General features: G+C 40.3%; 2 protein-coding genes across 3 annotated transcripts; one reads left to right on the top strand and one right to left on the bottom strand.

Moving 5' to 3' along the window:
- Positions 1–291: 291 nt before the first annotated feature.
- rnf181 (ring finger protein 181) lies at positions 292–3,555 on the top strand. The gene is made up of 6 exons (XM_026321296.1): positions 292–349; positions 937–1,057; positions 1,143–1,279; positions 1,458–1,573; positions 1,671–1,745; positions 1,831–3,555. Exons 2-6 carry the CDS (start codon positions 972–974, stop codon positions 1,888–1,890), a joined length of 474 nt encoding a protein of 157 aa, XP_026177081.1. The 5' UTR covers positions 292–349; positions 937–971; the 3' UTR covers positions 1,891–3,555.
- On the bottom strand, positions 3,165–13,837 carry LOC113138672 (transmembrane protein 150A). 2 transcript variants are annotated; one of them, XM_026321294.2, is made up of 8 exons: positions 13,760–13,837; positions 9,928–10,206; positions 9,615–9,662; positions 9,393–9,479; positions 8,949–9,016; positions 7,170–7,297; positions 6,897–7,074; positions 3,165–5,926 (listed from the first exon to the last, which is right to left on the bottom strand). In XM_026321294.2, exons 2-8 carry the CDS (start codon positions 9,990–9,992, stop codon positions 5,625–5,627), a joined length of 876 nt encoding a protein of 291 aa, XP_026177079.1. In that variant the 5' UTR covers positions 9,993–10,206; positions 13,760–13,837; the 3' UTR covers positions 3,165–5,624. The 2 variants fall into 2 exon arrangements, with proteins under 2 accessions (XP_026177079.1, XP_026177080.1); XM_026321295.2 differs by having other exon boundaries at positions 9,928–10,109; positions 13,760–13,806.
- Between the last annotated feature and the right edge of the window lie 845 nt (positions 13,838–14,682).

The raw sequence follows: 14,682 nt of genomic DNA, 5'->3' as shown, positions 1-14,682 counted from the left end.
GAGGAGATTTTGATTGCACAAATACTACAGACATTAAGGCAAAGGTAATGTTGGTTTTGTAGTTTGAATAAAGATTAGAAGAACGATCAGTTTGTACAGTGGTGCTTCTGTTTCAGCCTGGCAGGCTAAAGACATGACAGTAAAGCAGGTGTTTGTGTCAAAAGCTGTTTCTGTCCAGTCAGTAGGTTCATGACGCAGTTACACCTCCTCACCGGTGGGCGGCGATAACGCAACATTGACACAAACGAAAAAGAGGTAGCGAAACCACAGTGTGATTGGGCAAAGAGCCACGTGGTTAACGACGTCATACCCGGAAGAATGACAAGTGTTTATTGTCGCTAACACTCAGGTGAGTCGAGCTGGATAAAAGTGACTTTATACTTTTGTGACTTTGTTCGTCCAGGTTAGAGACTATGGAGGCTGCAGCAAACACTCCGCCGGCTCAGAGTAACCTCGAGTGTGTCCTTCATTACAGACTGAACCCTTATTGAGCATATTTGCATTTTTGTTCCGGTTATTTGGTCAAACATTTTTTTATAAGCGGAACTTTTAAACTGGTATTTGGTACGAATACATTTTTAGGTATAATGCGAAACAATTGTTATTGCTATTATTATTATTGCTATGTGTAGTCCTTTAACCGAGTCCTATTTTAACTTCATATTAAATATCAACATATTAGCTTTTATAGACAAGTGGGGATGTGATGTTACTGCCGATAGGATTGAACGTGTGTTCTCTCACATTTCTTCCTCAGCTGTGGCTGAGAAAACTAATGGCTAAACAATACCTGCAGTATTCAAAAGGTCCTGTTACGTTTAATTTGGTGAAAACTGCAGAAGAAGCATGAAGGAGAACACACTTGTTAGTGGGGGTGTCCCTTCTCTTCATGTGTCCTGGGTGAACCCCTCAGCGGCATGTCCATATGTCTGCCAGGTGTCTTCATCTACAGAGGACTCAGCTGGACCAGAATGGCATCCTACTTCGATGAACACGACTGCGAGCCCACCAACCCTGAGGAGCAGTATCGCCAGAATGCACTGCTGGAACTGGCCAGGTGAGGCTGAACACACTGCAGAGACAAGTCAGGCTTTACTCTGTAATGCTCTACAGTCTGAGAGACCGATGGACTTCGTGTTTAGGTCTTTAATGCAGGGCTTGGACTTACTTGACTCAGGGGTGCTCGACTTGTCGGACTGGGATCAGCGTCTCCCGCCTCCAGCTGCCAAAACTGCTGTTCAGACCCTCACTGTGGTCATCATTTCTCCAGAACAAGCAGGTGATAGACATTAAATGAAAACTGTTTGACTTATCTAGTGCAACACACTGATGATAGCAGAAGGAGAGCTCATGCTTACAGACAGGCTGAGGGAAAGTTGGTGGGCCCTCATTGTGTGGATGTGAAGAATACAGCTGCAGTAAAGGCATATTCTGCAAACCTTTCTTGTTTCTCACAGACAAAGGTCTTAAGTGTCCCGTGTGTTTGCTGGAGTTCGAGGAACAGGAGACGGTTCGAGAAATGCCTTGCAAACACCTTTTCCACTCAGGATGTATACTGCCCTGGCTGGGCAAGGTAAAGTGTGTGAATTTGAAAGTCTGGTTCTACAATATGTTGCAACAAAAGTGCCAAAATGATTCTGTTTTTGTTTGTTTGTTGTTTTAAATCGTAGACTAACTCCTGTCCACTGTGCCGACTTGAATTACCAACTGACAATCCAGAATATGAGGAGTTTAAGAAAGACAAGGTTTGTAAACATAAATCCAGTGTGCAATTGTTCCTCATCTTTTATGGCATCAGTCCCTAAATGAATAATTTTGTTTGTCCACTAGGAAAGAAGAAAACAGAGGGAGCACAGGCTGGAGGACCTACATGGTGCCATGTACACATGACATGATAGTACAAGTTTGTGGCACCGTTTTATTCGACTAAAAATATAGGGGAAAACGATACATTCAGGAAATGTATATTGCTGCATTCATGCTATTTTGTACACATTGTAATTCTAATCACAGGGACAGGAAATAACATCTTTCTCTGCCTCATATTTTTAGCCATGAGTTAGAAATATCAGGGATGTCTGGCATTTACAAGATCTACCAATTGGCAAAAAGGACTACAGAACTATTAAAGGCATAGTTGGCAAATCCTAAATAAATAAAGTCTAAATAAACCCACTATTACAAATGTGTAATAATAAATACCTAATTTAGACTTCATTTATCTGGTATAACCATATGGCCAGTGATGGGGGTGACCATCCTGGAATAAAATGCGTGATCACTCCAGGTAGAGTGACAGTGCAATTTCTGTAATTTCCATTAAAGTGCAAATGCAGAAGAAGTGATCAGGTCACTGAAAATTGAAGTCACTTATCTGTAAGTTGGACCAATGCTTTTTTTTTTTGATTAGTTAATTAGTGTAATGTAAGATGTCTTTGCTGTTGACAGCATTTCGGTTCAATCTCTATTCTTTTTTTCCTATATTTGGGCTTTGAATACACACAAAAGACCCACATTTGTGTTAATTAACATCAATTATTTACAGACTGGAACATATTGTAAATGAGAGTCAGCCTTTTGTAACTGTTTTTTTTTACCACTAAAGTAATGTTTATTATGTGGGAGAATGTCAATGATGCAGCAAATATATACTATGAATAGTCCTGTGTATGCTTCCATATATTTTGGACATTCGTTAAAGACAGGTTAAGAGAAGTAATGTCAAAACTGAAACGGCAGAGGTCAAGATATCCTGACCTGTGGTCTCTGGTGCAAGTCTGAAACACTTTATTCTACACTTCTTAATATGCATTTTTATATTAGACTGTCCCTGCCTGGTAAATACAGAAGGATGTTTCCATAGAAAATGAGTTGGAGAGATATAGTTATGTCATTTGCATAAACTGGATGTGAACACCATTTCAGTTTCAAGCTTACTGGAATTCAGTAAAAAAAAAAAATCAACTTCAAATGCAGCTTTTCAGATTCAGTTTATCGGCGTAGTAACTCAAGCTGAGCAATTCACATTCAATTACGAATTATTCCAATTCATTTTCTACTGGCACATACTTCTTCACATATGTTTTGTAGCTTATAATTACTAACAATTTTGCAGTTTATAATGAAAGAAAGGCAGATTTAAATAAGAGACCACTCTAACCATCTGCTAATAATTTATCATTTTTATTTCATATTTCAATATAAATCTCTTTCAAATGAAAATACCTAAATGATTGACAAATCATACATATTTACAGAATTTATAAAAGGAAACAAAATCTGTGTCAACATGTTTTTGGAGATTTCTCTTGTCATCCATTACCATTATTTTACATATTTTTCAAATCAAGAAAATGATACTAATATATTTTTATAGTTTCTGTGTTGATGTACAGTTCAGGCAGCCTGTTTCAATATCAGACTCTGACAAACATACACACCATATGACTGAAGTTTAATGAAGTGCACACCGACAGAAAAAGGCTGTAAAAGTTTGGCTTATGGAAGATGGTTTTGTAGAATTCATGCTGTTACTGAATAAATCCAACTTTCATGTGAGGGCTCAAACAAGCTGCCATTTGTAGTCACTTTGTGACTTGGTTACAGTGTGGTGAAATAGACTACAGCTCAACACAAGTTTAAAAAACAAAACAAAACGATTTAAACATGTTTCCCTGGCACAGTACGAGGGATAAGGCTAAAACAGTGCACTCATACATCTTCCGCTGACACAGGGAACCAACCAAAACTCCAGAGAAGTACAGTCTTTTTTTTTTTTTTGGCAAAGAGTTGCAGAAATAGACAAGATTGCTGCCATCCCAGAAAACATGGGAAGTTAAATAATCTGCATGAAAAGTAAAGAAAATTCACCCAACACCACACTGCGCATTTCATGTAACAGCAAATCCACTGTCCTGTCATTAAACACTCTGTACCTTACACCATTGGGAGAGGGAGAACATGTTGGTACTCTAGTCTTTCAACAACATCAAACCCACAAAATATAAAGAGGTAGGTGATGTGACCCTTTAGAAATGTGTATTGCTGGCATCCAGTGGTTAGACAAGTATTAACACTACATAGAGGGCAGAATACTGTCTGTGTGTTATGAAACATCTCAAATGGACCACAGGGAAATAGCTCACTCACTCAAAAAATTAAAACTGGGTAGCATTAGTAAGCTTTCCGTTGAACAGTGGTTGTTTGTGGCAGTCTGGCTCAAAACTGTAATTATAATTTTTATTGCAACTGGAAATCATACAAAATCTATTACACATTTTCATTTCAGTCTAAAACCTGTGTGGTATGGTCTAGTTGAGAACTGACACCATTGTAACGTCATGGGGTTTATGGCACAAGGTCTACTAGCATCTACTGACCTCTCAGTTAAATCCTGTGAACAGCCAATAAAAAAGTTTCACATCACTATTAACAGAAAACTCAAATAAGGCCTCCAGGGGTCCAGCCTGGAATCAAATCAGTGTATGAACAAGAACTGTGTTATTCTGTGAATGTGTGAGGTCAATTATAGTTTTACCTCCAAACATCCACTTTTACTATAAGATTTTAAATGTCATTATTGTAAATGCAAAAGGAGCCATGTGTTCAAATCCAACACACAGAAAAGGCATTATTCACTCCAGGGGAGTGTAAATCCTCAAATGATTGATTATTGCCTGGGAAAGGAAAATTGTTGAAATAAAAGGTACAGTAGCATGAAATGTCAATGTTAGGGAGAAATCATCATGTCATGCATCATGTGGGACAATAACAAACAACCTCAAGTTAAAAGTGACTGAGATGCACGTGGTTCTAACTGTTACAACACAACAGTGGTTTATATGCAGCTATCCTGCACTCAGCGTCAATGAAATGAATTGTTGCATTGAGAACAATAGTGGTTTGACATACATACATACTTAATTCATGAAACTATTATTAAAAACACCAACATTTGCATTCAAACCATCTGTGCAACTAAATCAAATGGTTAGTTTAAATTCTGGACTTCTGCCATTTTCTCATTTGACACAATTGATGCTTGATTGATTAAAAAGGCCATATACCTACAGCCTGTAAAAAATACATAAGTAACTATTAATTTCTCAAACATTCGATATTTTCTACTTAAATGCCAACATAAATGTTTATTCTCCCATTCAAAAAGTGTGCCGTGCAGAGAGAAGCAAAAGGCCAAAACAGGTGGGCTGCGCGAAGCATTGGACAGTTCATGAAGGAGCATTTGGGGGAGGAGGGAAAACTCTGAAGGTTTGAGGAACTTTCTTTTTCTACCAAGACACCAGTGATGAACAATTAGTTAAAAACCTCTCATTCTTCAAATGTCCTACTCTAGTGACGAACCGGCCAAAAGCCATTCATGGTTACAGTACTCAAACTGACTCCATACAGCCAGCCCTGCTTCCAGAATCGCTACAGAAATGCAACAGGACATCTGACTGTAGGAGCTTGCACCAACATTGGAAAAAAATATGACAGTATAACCTGGTATAGGTTCAGTGATCAGAACCTCCTCTCTACCCCCACATGCTGCCTCGCTCGTCTTACCTTCCCGGGAGAGCCCATCAAGCATCTGGCATTTCAGACCTTTGGGCTGTGATGCACAGCTACAACATGGCTATGCTCTCTGGGGTACAGTTGAGATGTGTGGATGTGCTGCTTCCTCCTGGGGACTTCAGGCCTTTGGTCGCCCCACCTAGAGTCGAACCCCGGCCCCTGGGGCCCATGATAACTCCTGAGCCATGGTGCTGACTCTGCTGCAAGCCTGCCATCATGGTTTCGCTGGTGACGGTGCCAAACTCATAGGTGAAGGTGCCGTAGAAGACCAGGATGTCCACGGTGAAGACCCACTCACAGATAGCTGCTGCGTGCTGCAGGACGAAGCTCTCGTGGATGAAGAAGATGCCGCCTGGGAGGAGGGCAAGTTAAGGAGGACAAACATCTCGGGTACACGTATGAAGAAGACAAGCAGAGCCCATTTTCCTATTTAACACAATCTATAGTGCCACAGGAATGATAGAATAAACGTTTTTTAGCTTGGATTAAAATGATCTATCACAACCTCCTTAATCATGGGTGCAGCTTTACTGGACAGGTGGTTTACATACAGAATGACAGAATGTAGTATGTTCATCAGTAACACACCAACATTATCTTATAGATAATAAGGAGGAACAAAGGACAAGACGTTGTGGAGGAAAGAGTTGTGGACGTCAGAGGTAGATGGGACAGACCCTTCTGTTGGTTTCACTAGAATGCAGAAGGGGCCCAGACAGATTTAATCATGGCCTTGTTGCCCTGTCTCGGTGCTGAAGGACAAACATATATTTGTGCAGGACTGTCTCAAGGCTAGTAGATAAGGAGCAGAATACTGTCACTGGTGTTTTATCTGAATGCTACTACCTGATTGGATTTAGTGCACTGATCTCAGGATGGAAGATGGAGCCATTACAGGGATAACAGAGCAGCACAAAAAAGACCAGGCAGTCACACATCCAAGCTCAACTCCCTATTGCTTTATTTGGAACACCACCACATGAGAAACTCATGTCTGTACAACAGCAATGGTAGCTATTTTCCTGTGAGTCCTTCACTAGCAGATCTATAAAAAGGTGTTTACACACTGAGTTGAAGGAACTTTGGTAATCAATAATCTTAATGATGGCTCAGTCCCAGTCTAGTGTGCACAGACAATATCAGGTCCCTTGAACTGGCTGAGGCGGTCATTATTAGCATCCTGCTTTTGTTGTATAATGTCAAAATGTCTGTTGTGCAAAAGGTCAGTTGATTATATATGTTTATAAGAAGTCATAATAAACCAAACATTTTCATCCTAAAAATTACCTCTGAAGGATGTCACACTAGCGTGTAAAGGATACTGAGGGTGAGGGAGACCATAGCGCCCACGGCCAGAGCCACCCGGAAATGGGCCATCCAGTAGTCGAGAGCAGTCACAGCCACTCGGTAAGTGAGCACACACTGCAGGCACACAAACAGCAGCCCCGCTGGAAATGCCACCCCGGCTCCAACATAATGCAGAGATTTGGCGTGATCAACCTGTCAGATGAGGATGTGCTGTCAGAGGTCAACAAAGAAACAAAATGTCCCTAAAATCTGAATTAAGTGACTATGGATTATGTGCTGATGTTTACCTGGAAGTTGCCCACCATGACCAGCCCCACAGCGTTGGTGCAGCCGGCCACCAGAGCACTAGTGTTAACCCAGCAGTGGTGGTTGTGTTCAATCACCTGGGCATACCGCAGAAAGCACACCATCACCACTGCAGGACACAAGCAAAGACATGCACACTTACAATACAAGTAATACTGCACGGTGCCACTGCAAAAGCCTTTTGATATGAGTCTTTGTAGGCTGGTGAAAAACAGATCATGGTTTACATAATTCAGATAATGAAGTTATAAAATGGAAAAGGAACTGGTCATTGCTTCTGTACTGAATTACAACACTGTGAGGGTATTACATATTTTGACTTTTTTCTCAGATTTCAAAATCCTTGTTTAAACATGGTGGTCTTGTTTGTTTATAGTTTTGTCTACAGCTGATGAACAGACATGTGACTGCACCCACCCTGCTGATATGACGACTAGCTGATTAGTTCTGACTGCTCGCAAACCAGGGGTGTTCTGTCAATTACGACATCTCTGCTGGCATAACGGACAATACTCTTGCCATATTAACGTCAGTGAACACTATATAAACCCTGATGATGTTGTCTGTCCTTAAACAGTGAGTCAGATCAACATTACAAGCCACCAACAGGAAGGAAGTCAACGGTCAGAACTAAATCATCCAGACAGATTATACAGTACATTGAGGAGAAAAAAAAAAAAAGGACCAACGGAAATATAGAAACTAAACTGTAAGATAAGAAACAAAGTCCATTAGGACTGGAAAACTGAAACACAAAATTGGGGCAGAACAGTGTGGTGACAAACAAGACAGGAGTTGTGCTGTAGGAAGGCCATGGAGGGTATGTGCAGGGGAGAGGGAGTGGGGGAAGTGGAAGGAAAACCGCATTTATTATTGATTAGAGAGCACAGGCTATTTCAAGCTCCTCTGGATCTCCTGGAGGCCGGGCTTATGTCTTTGGGAACCACACACAATGGACAGAAACACCTTTCTCCTCAGCTTGAGCCATTAATTGTGCTTTGATTAAAGCACAGAAAACAGCAGTATTAGTTCCTCTGAACTGTGGGCTGCATATAATCAGATTCAACCACCAAGATTAGAATGATACTAACAATGTTTGCTTTTGATACCCCCCCTTACACCACAATGTAATGGACAAGATGATAATCAACAAATTGGATATATTTTTAAAAGGAATAATTTCACATTTTTGAAATATGCTTGATCTATGATTGGTACCACTCATATTTGTATGCTAAATATGAAGCTTCAGCCAGGAGACAGCTAGCTTAGTATAAAGTGTGGAAACCGCAAACCTGCTTATGTCTAAAGTTCAGTAAACTGCCAGTTGAACCTCCAAAGCTTAATTCACAGTAATTACCTTGTTTGTCAAATCTTTATTAAAACCAAAGGGTAAAAGTGTAAAAATGGCAGGTCGTGGTTTTATGGAGGAGTTATTTCTCATTTCTCTTCTCTGGATGACGTCACTTCCTGAAGTCTCTACTGGCAACCTCACGGAGACATCAAGACGTCACGACTCTCAACCCAGAAATAATTCATCACATAGCCTCCCTCCAAAACCGCATTGTTTTTAATTTAACAGTGAGCTTTACCTGGGATAGTTCCACCTCCACCTCCACCTCCACCTCCACCTCCACCTCCACCTCTCAGCTATAACTTCATATTTACAGTAGAGACATGCCAATGGAATCAATCCTTTTAAAGTACCCTGTTCACAGTGTGTGTGTGTGGTTTTGAATTCAGTAAAATCAAAGTCTTACCCATGAAGGCTCCCATGTTGCCGATCAGGCTGAACAGGCAGCTTTCAGGAGGGTAGGAGCCACATTTACTGTATGATATGGAAACAAAACAACTCTATATTAGAACGAGGAGGTATACAGTACCATTAATATTTCTGCCTACACAGACACAGACACAGACACACATCATACACAGGAACAGCTACAGAGTATAATTTAATATGTGAACTGTGAGTCTCATGATGCCTTTTTACAAGACAGCTTTTGTACTTGCCTGCGGTTAGAGGCTTATTTGTGGATTACACAAAAGCAGTTTATGCAAAGCGTGGGTTAATGACTGTCAGAGACACAACGTAACAAGGTGCTAATTCATGCCTCAGGGCCTTCGCTGACACAAAAGTGCTTTTATACTCTGCAGAAACAAAGGCCTGAAACACAGAGGGGAGGAGAGGTGGAACAGCAGACCTGATGAGGGGGATGTCCTGGATGGTGCAGCATGTCTTGGGGAAACCTGGTCGAGGCAGCTCCTCTGTGCATGTTACGTTGTAAGACCTGCAGCAGTGACACAATGACACAATGAGTTCAGTTGTGGTAGCTGTGAAATCAAACCACGTTCAGTTTTGAAATTAAAAAAAAAAAAGAAGTTTTGAGGCAGTTTCCTCAGCTCAGCAGAATAAAATCTCTCACCAGTTCTCCACTGGACAAACATGGTGATTCATCACAGCCATGGCATATCTGTGGGGTGAAGAACACGCTATAATTCAGAACCAGAAATGTCAAGTGTCAAACAATGAGGAAACAAACAGACTCACCAGACTGGCTTATGATAAATGGTGATTCAGTGCTCAAACACTAGTTGTCAGTGTGGATATATCAATACATATTTTTACATCAACATATTCTTCTTTTCAAATTCTCTTTGTAGGTGCTGATCATGTTGACACATTATGTTTCAATATGACAGCACACAAAACACAGACAGGTTTTTCCTGTAACTCACACTATCCATATTCCCGTGATGGAGAAGGCGGACAGGCTGACAGGTAAGACGATCCAGGCAGTCATTGGGCTGGCAGTGTGTCGGCTTTGTCCCAAGCATGGGTTGAGAGGAAGGCTTTGGGCTGGAGGTAGGGAGGTGGGACAGGAGGGATCAGGTCAGGGGCTGGTGGGGGTGTGGGTTCACTATCGCACAGGGATACACACAGGGGAGGACATGAGAGGACAAAAGGGGGAATGGCACAGCTCTTCTGCTCCTCAGGTCCCTGCACCCACCAGCAACCTGAGAGGAAGGAGGTATTGCATGTATATATGATGCAGGTTCAATAGATGGAAAATACACAGTCAGACAAACATTTGTACTGCAATCACATGCAAATAACGTAATGGGGTGTAAGTTATAATTTTCTAAGTGTGTATGTTCCTTGAATTTACCTAATTGTCTGTTTCAGTGACTGATTCCTACACTGAGGCACAGTGCCACTTGTGCCTCTATCAATACACAGCATGTAGTGCAGCTGTATCATTACATTTGGATCCACCTGGTTGATATCCAAAGCTGACATCAAAGAATAAAAAGCAACAAAGACCAGCTATATCACATCTCCTGTTACACGTTGCACTTCCACATGAGAAAATCCACTGTGTAACAGCCAACTGACATGCATGTACGTTGTAAGCCATGCATGTACAAATAGGACATAAATAATTGATTGGTATGTTACAGAGAGAAGCACACATTTGAGTAAAGAGTGTTCTCCTAAGCTTGTAATACAAATGTTTCTAATGTAAAAATTATTGAAACTGGTGCTGGTTCATGTTAAATCAGGCTCATGGTTGGTGTGTCACTTTAGTTAGTGGCACAAACTGGAAACATAACCTTTTGGATGAATTTCTCCTAAACATCCGACCTGTTTACAGTAAAGTCAAACACACTATGCAACCCATTTGTACTGTTTGTTCTGAAAATATATTAAAAAGTCTCCATAGTCCCCCTAAATGACAGAAGAAACAGCCAAGATAATGTTGTTAAATGTACTAACTCTCTTGTGTGTATGAGGCCAAGGTCAGCTCTTTGGTGGATGGAAGTGTGGGACAATACAGGCTGAATCGTTTGACATGGTTTACAGTTACAACAGTGATTTTTGCACAGAGGGAATATACAGTGTGCTAAGATTAACTTGTTGTAAATAAATCCAACTAAACGTTCCAAAAGAAATGTAATACCTTAAAATCATTTCTGATACAAATAGAAATTTTATATTTGTATAGATACTCTAGGAATGTATGAAACAGTGACATTTAAGGATCCAGCAGTTTTCATCCTTGCTCTCATTGGAATTAGTGGAATCAGCTTTGCCTATTATTTTTAATTTTTCATCACTTATTGTGACACTTTCAGCTTTATTTGGAAATATATTCATTTTTGAGACTGTCATAGTGGCAATGATTAGTTAATTAATCATGTGACAGAAAATTAATTGGAAACTATCTGATGACGCATTAGTCACATTAAGGCATTTTATACACAAAAAATATCAAGATTCACTGATTCCAGCTTCTCAAATTTTACAGCCTATGACTGTTCGAAGAAACAAATGGTAAGGGGACAAAAGCAGGTTCTGATGTTTTTAAGTCAGATTTGTGAGCTCTTATAGAGAAAATGGAGAAAAGGTTTGTTGACAAGGAAGGGCAAGGGGGTTGGTACTGATCACAGAAGCCAATCTGTTCTTAGTAGGAACTGAAAGGCAGCACTACTGAAAAGATTGTACTTAATAATCCACATCACTGTTGGACACTGATTGATTTCTATTTCCACGAACTGCACCAGCACATGAGTTTGAGAAGTCACCAGGAATATGGATACATTTTTAAGGGAAAGGTTTTGCGGGGTTAAAGGTTAAAGTAGACTGCTTACTGACATAATGCCTATTATTGACACCCACATACTCCAGAAGACAATGAGTCACCCGCCCCAATGACCACCCCCATCTGCCACACAAGCTCCTCCATCTGCATGGCCATCGTTAAACAAACAGACGCTGAGTCACAGGGAGTCTCTGGACATTTGCTCTCAGCTTCAAATTTGACAGCAGTTCAATAGCTTTTGTTAATCAGCTTGTTTAGAGTCTACTACTGCCCTTACAATTAATCTCTCTTTTGTCTTCTCTATCCACTAAAATAAGTTTCACAGGGTCCTCATAGGTTGTTCTGGGAAATATTTTGTTTCCAAAATAAAAACACTGAGCCAGCCTGAATATCTGCTGACTTTTACAAAACAATGAATAGTAGTATTCACTTTTCCTTCCTACTGAGGTAAAACTGTATTAGAAACTAAAATGTATTTGCATCTACACTTGTGGTCATTTCTGTTCTCTTGTCCCCCCACACTCCACCACATGCAATTGAAGTCTACATTACATTTCATGTTTTGTTCTATTTCCAATCTATGCCCTTTATTCAAACTCTCTTCTTTTTTGTGTGTGCATGCAGAGCATCGTTTCATTCATCCATGTTGCTCTTCTGGACAGTGTAGCTGTTTCCTCATATGATTTGATCTACATGACAATTGCTTCCTCTTCTGAATGTACACAGTCAGCAGTAGAGGGTCTGCAAGAGGCTTTCGAAGTGCTGTGCAACGTGGCGCTCTGAGCAAAGGCCACAATGCTCAAAGTCCTGGTTGATTTATGCTGTTTGGACCACACAGTGAAGCTCGTAAATCACAGCAAGAAGATACCCAGCCATCAGGTCACCCATACAAAAAGCTCACCCACAGCAGGCACAAAAACATGAGCGCTGATGTGCACTGTTGTGTATGCATGTATTTCTATAGTAATGGTGACACAGGCCAGGCAAGATGGTGCCTTAAGGAATCATGTTACACCATTTATCACTTTCAGAAAAAACAACTTAAAATCCTTACTTCACTCTATTAGTTCGAATTTAAATGATTAGTCAATTGATATAAAATAACTATTTTTAATGGTTGATGGCTGGATGAACACAACAACATATGTAAAGATCTCACCTTTGGCTCTGCAAACACATTTGTGTCATTACATATAATGAAATAAATCATCAGATCGTAAGACTGTAACAGTGTATTGTTCTTTACCTCAAAGAAAATAACTTGGCTTGAAAATTACATTACAAGAAGCTCATAAATACTTACAAATGAAACTGCTTCAGTGTTTTTATGTCAGTTGACAAAAGGTTAATTTTGTGTCTGTGCAGTTAAGGATGTACCAAGCTGTAGAGATGGCAGAGACTATTTCTAGTTTTTACCAAAGCAAAATAAACCCACAATGTCCACAGAGCACGTAGCTAAACTTATAGCATATTATAAAGATCTGAAAGACTTTGCAGATGTTGGACAGGTACAGTTACAGTATAAGGACTATGACATGAGAGCCAGGACAAGTTAATCCAAAACTGGACTGTTTTTGTGTGGATGGAGGGGACATTACACCCCCACCCCATCAGTCAGAGCAGACACTCTGCACTTGTAAGGCTCGACACAACTGTGACGAGTAATTACAAGAAAACAGAATTGTGTTTATCCACTGCTCCACAGTCGACCACTGTCACCAAACACACGGAGCAGCATCGCTGACTTCAGCGGTGTGCTCGGCTGCACCGGGTAACAGCGCCGTTAGCCGGTTAGCTTCCACCTAGCTAGCTCGTTAGCTGCACTTTACAGTTGTCTTGACTTCACACTTGTCCGCAACTTGATTTCCGCTAGCCAAAGCGACACGCTGCTCGACGAGAGACGTTTGGAGAAGGAAAACAACGACACTGCTGGAAGGGACAGCACACAAAAATGAGTTTTCACCTACCTTCAACCTGCTCTGCCCACCACAGACCTCAACAACCTTGGTTTCCCTTTAAAAACAGCGTTTTCTTAGAGGACCAGGCTAGTGCACAGCGGACTTCCGCTTCTGTTTTTCAAAATAAGACATGAGAGTTTTACTGCGTAAGAATGGCTTCAGGCGTATTACAAAAGCAAGGCAATGTTAGTATATTTTAACAAGATAGCATTGTTTTAATACGAGCAGCTATAAAGTAATAATACATAAGGAGCACCGAAGTGCCTTCAGATATACTGCAAAGCACATACAAAAGAGAAGGGTCCACCTCACCATAAAGCCCACCTTCTTTCCCTCCCAAAGTAATAAAAGAAACCCACAAGCAAATCATCTGACCTGACAGTTTAGTTTACACCCTCAGCATTAACTATGTAATCAGTTCAACTCATATTGTTTTGAATCTATCTAAAATGCTTTTATTTTCACATAATCGCATAATCTCTGGTCTGGTGTAACTAACTTGACGCAGCTCTCAGTGTTGTCAGGCCCTGCTGTGCGACATCCTTGTATCTGTAGTTTATTCTGAGAAGTTAAATGTGTTCAGTAATGTACATACTGAAATCACACAGGAGGAACACGTAGCACCAGTACAGAGCAGGTAGACACACCAGAAGATATTTTACAAACTGTCCAGCATTACTAATCCTTATTCAGCACTGGAGATATTGTGTCTATTTTAAAATCCAGGAGGGTCAGCTGATATACAAGATTCACACTGCCCTGCCACATGTGGGACTTATCATTATTTATATTATTTAAAATTATTTCATAATTTAACTGATTTCATTCATGCATTTTTACTTTGAGTTGATTAAGGTATAATTTAAATACAATTACTATTTATCACTGTAATGTAAAACAACATAATTTTTTAATTAATAAAAATTTACAAT

This window comes from Mastacembelus armatus, chromosome 9, assembly GCF_900324485.2.
Source record: "Mastacembelus armatus chromosome 9, fMasArm1.2, whole genome shotgun sequence".
Taxonomy (NCBI): Eukaryota; Metazoa; Chordata; class Actinopteri; order Synbranchiformes; family Mastacembelidae; genus Mastacembelus; species Mastacembelus armatus.
This window is presented reverse-complemented; position numbering and strand designations above follow the sequence as displayed.

Excerpts from the sequence above, each read along its gene's own strand:
- rnf181 (XM_026321296.1), top strand. The coding sequence starts at position 972 with ATGGCATCCTACTTCGATGAACACGACTGCGAGCCCACCAACCCTGAG. Across the intron at positions 1,574-1,670 it reads TACTGCCCTGGCTGGGCAAG|ACTAACTCCTGTCCACTGTG; the intron begins GTAAAGTGTGTG and ends TTTAAATCGTAG. Across the intron at positions 1,746-1,830 it reads AGGAGTTTAAGAAAGACAAG|GAAAGAAGAAAACAGAGGGA; the intron begins GTTTGTAAACAT and ends TTTGTCCACTAG.
- LOC113138672 (XM_026321294.2), bottom strand. The coding sequence starts at position 9,992 with ATGACTGCCTGGATCGTCTTACCTGTCAGCCTGTCCGCCTTCTCCATC. Across the intron at positions 9,017-9,392 it reads CAGGACATCCCCCTCATCAG|TAAATGTGGCTCCTACCCTC; the intron begins GTCTGCTGTTCC and ends CATATCATACAG. Across the intron at positions 7,075-7,169 it reads TCATGGTGGGCAACTTCCAG|GTTGATCACGCCAAATCTCT; the intron begins GTAAACATCAGC and ends CTCATCTGACAG.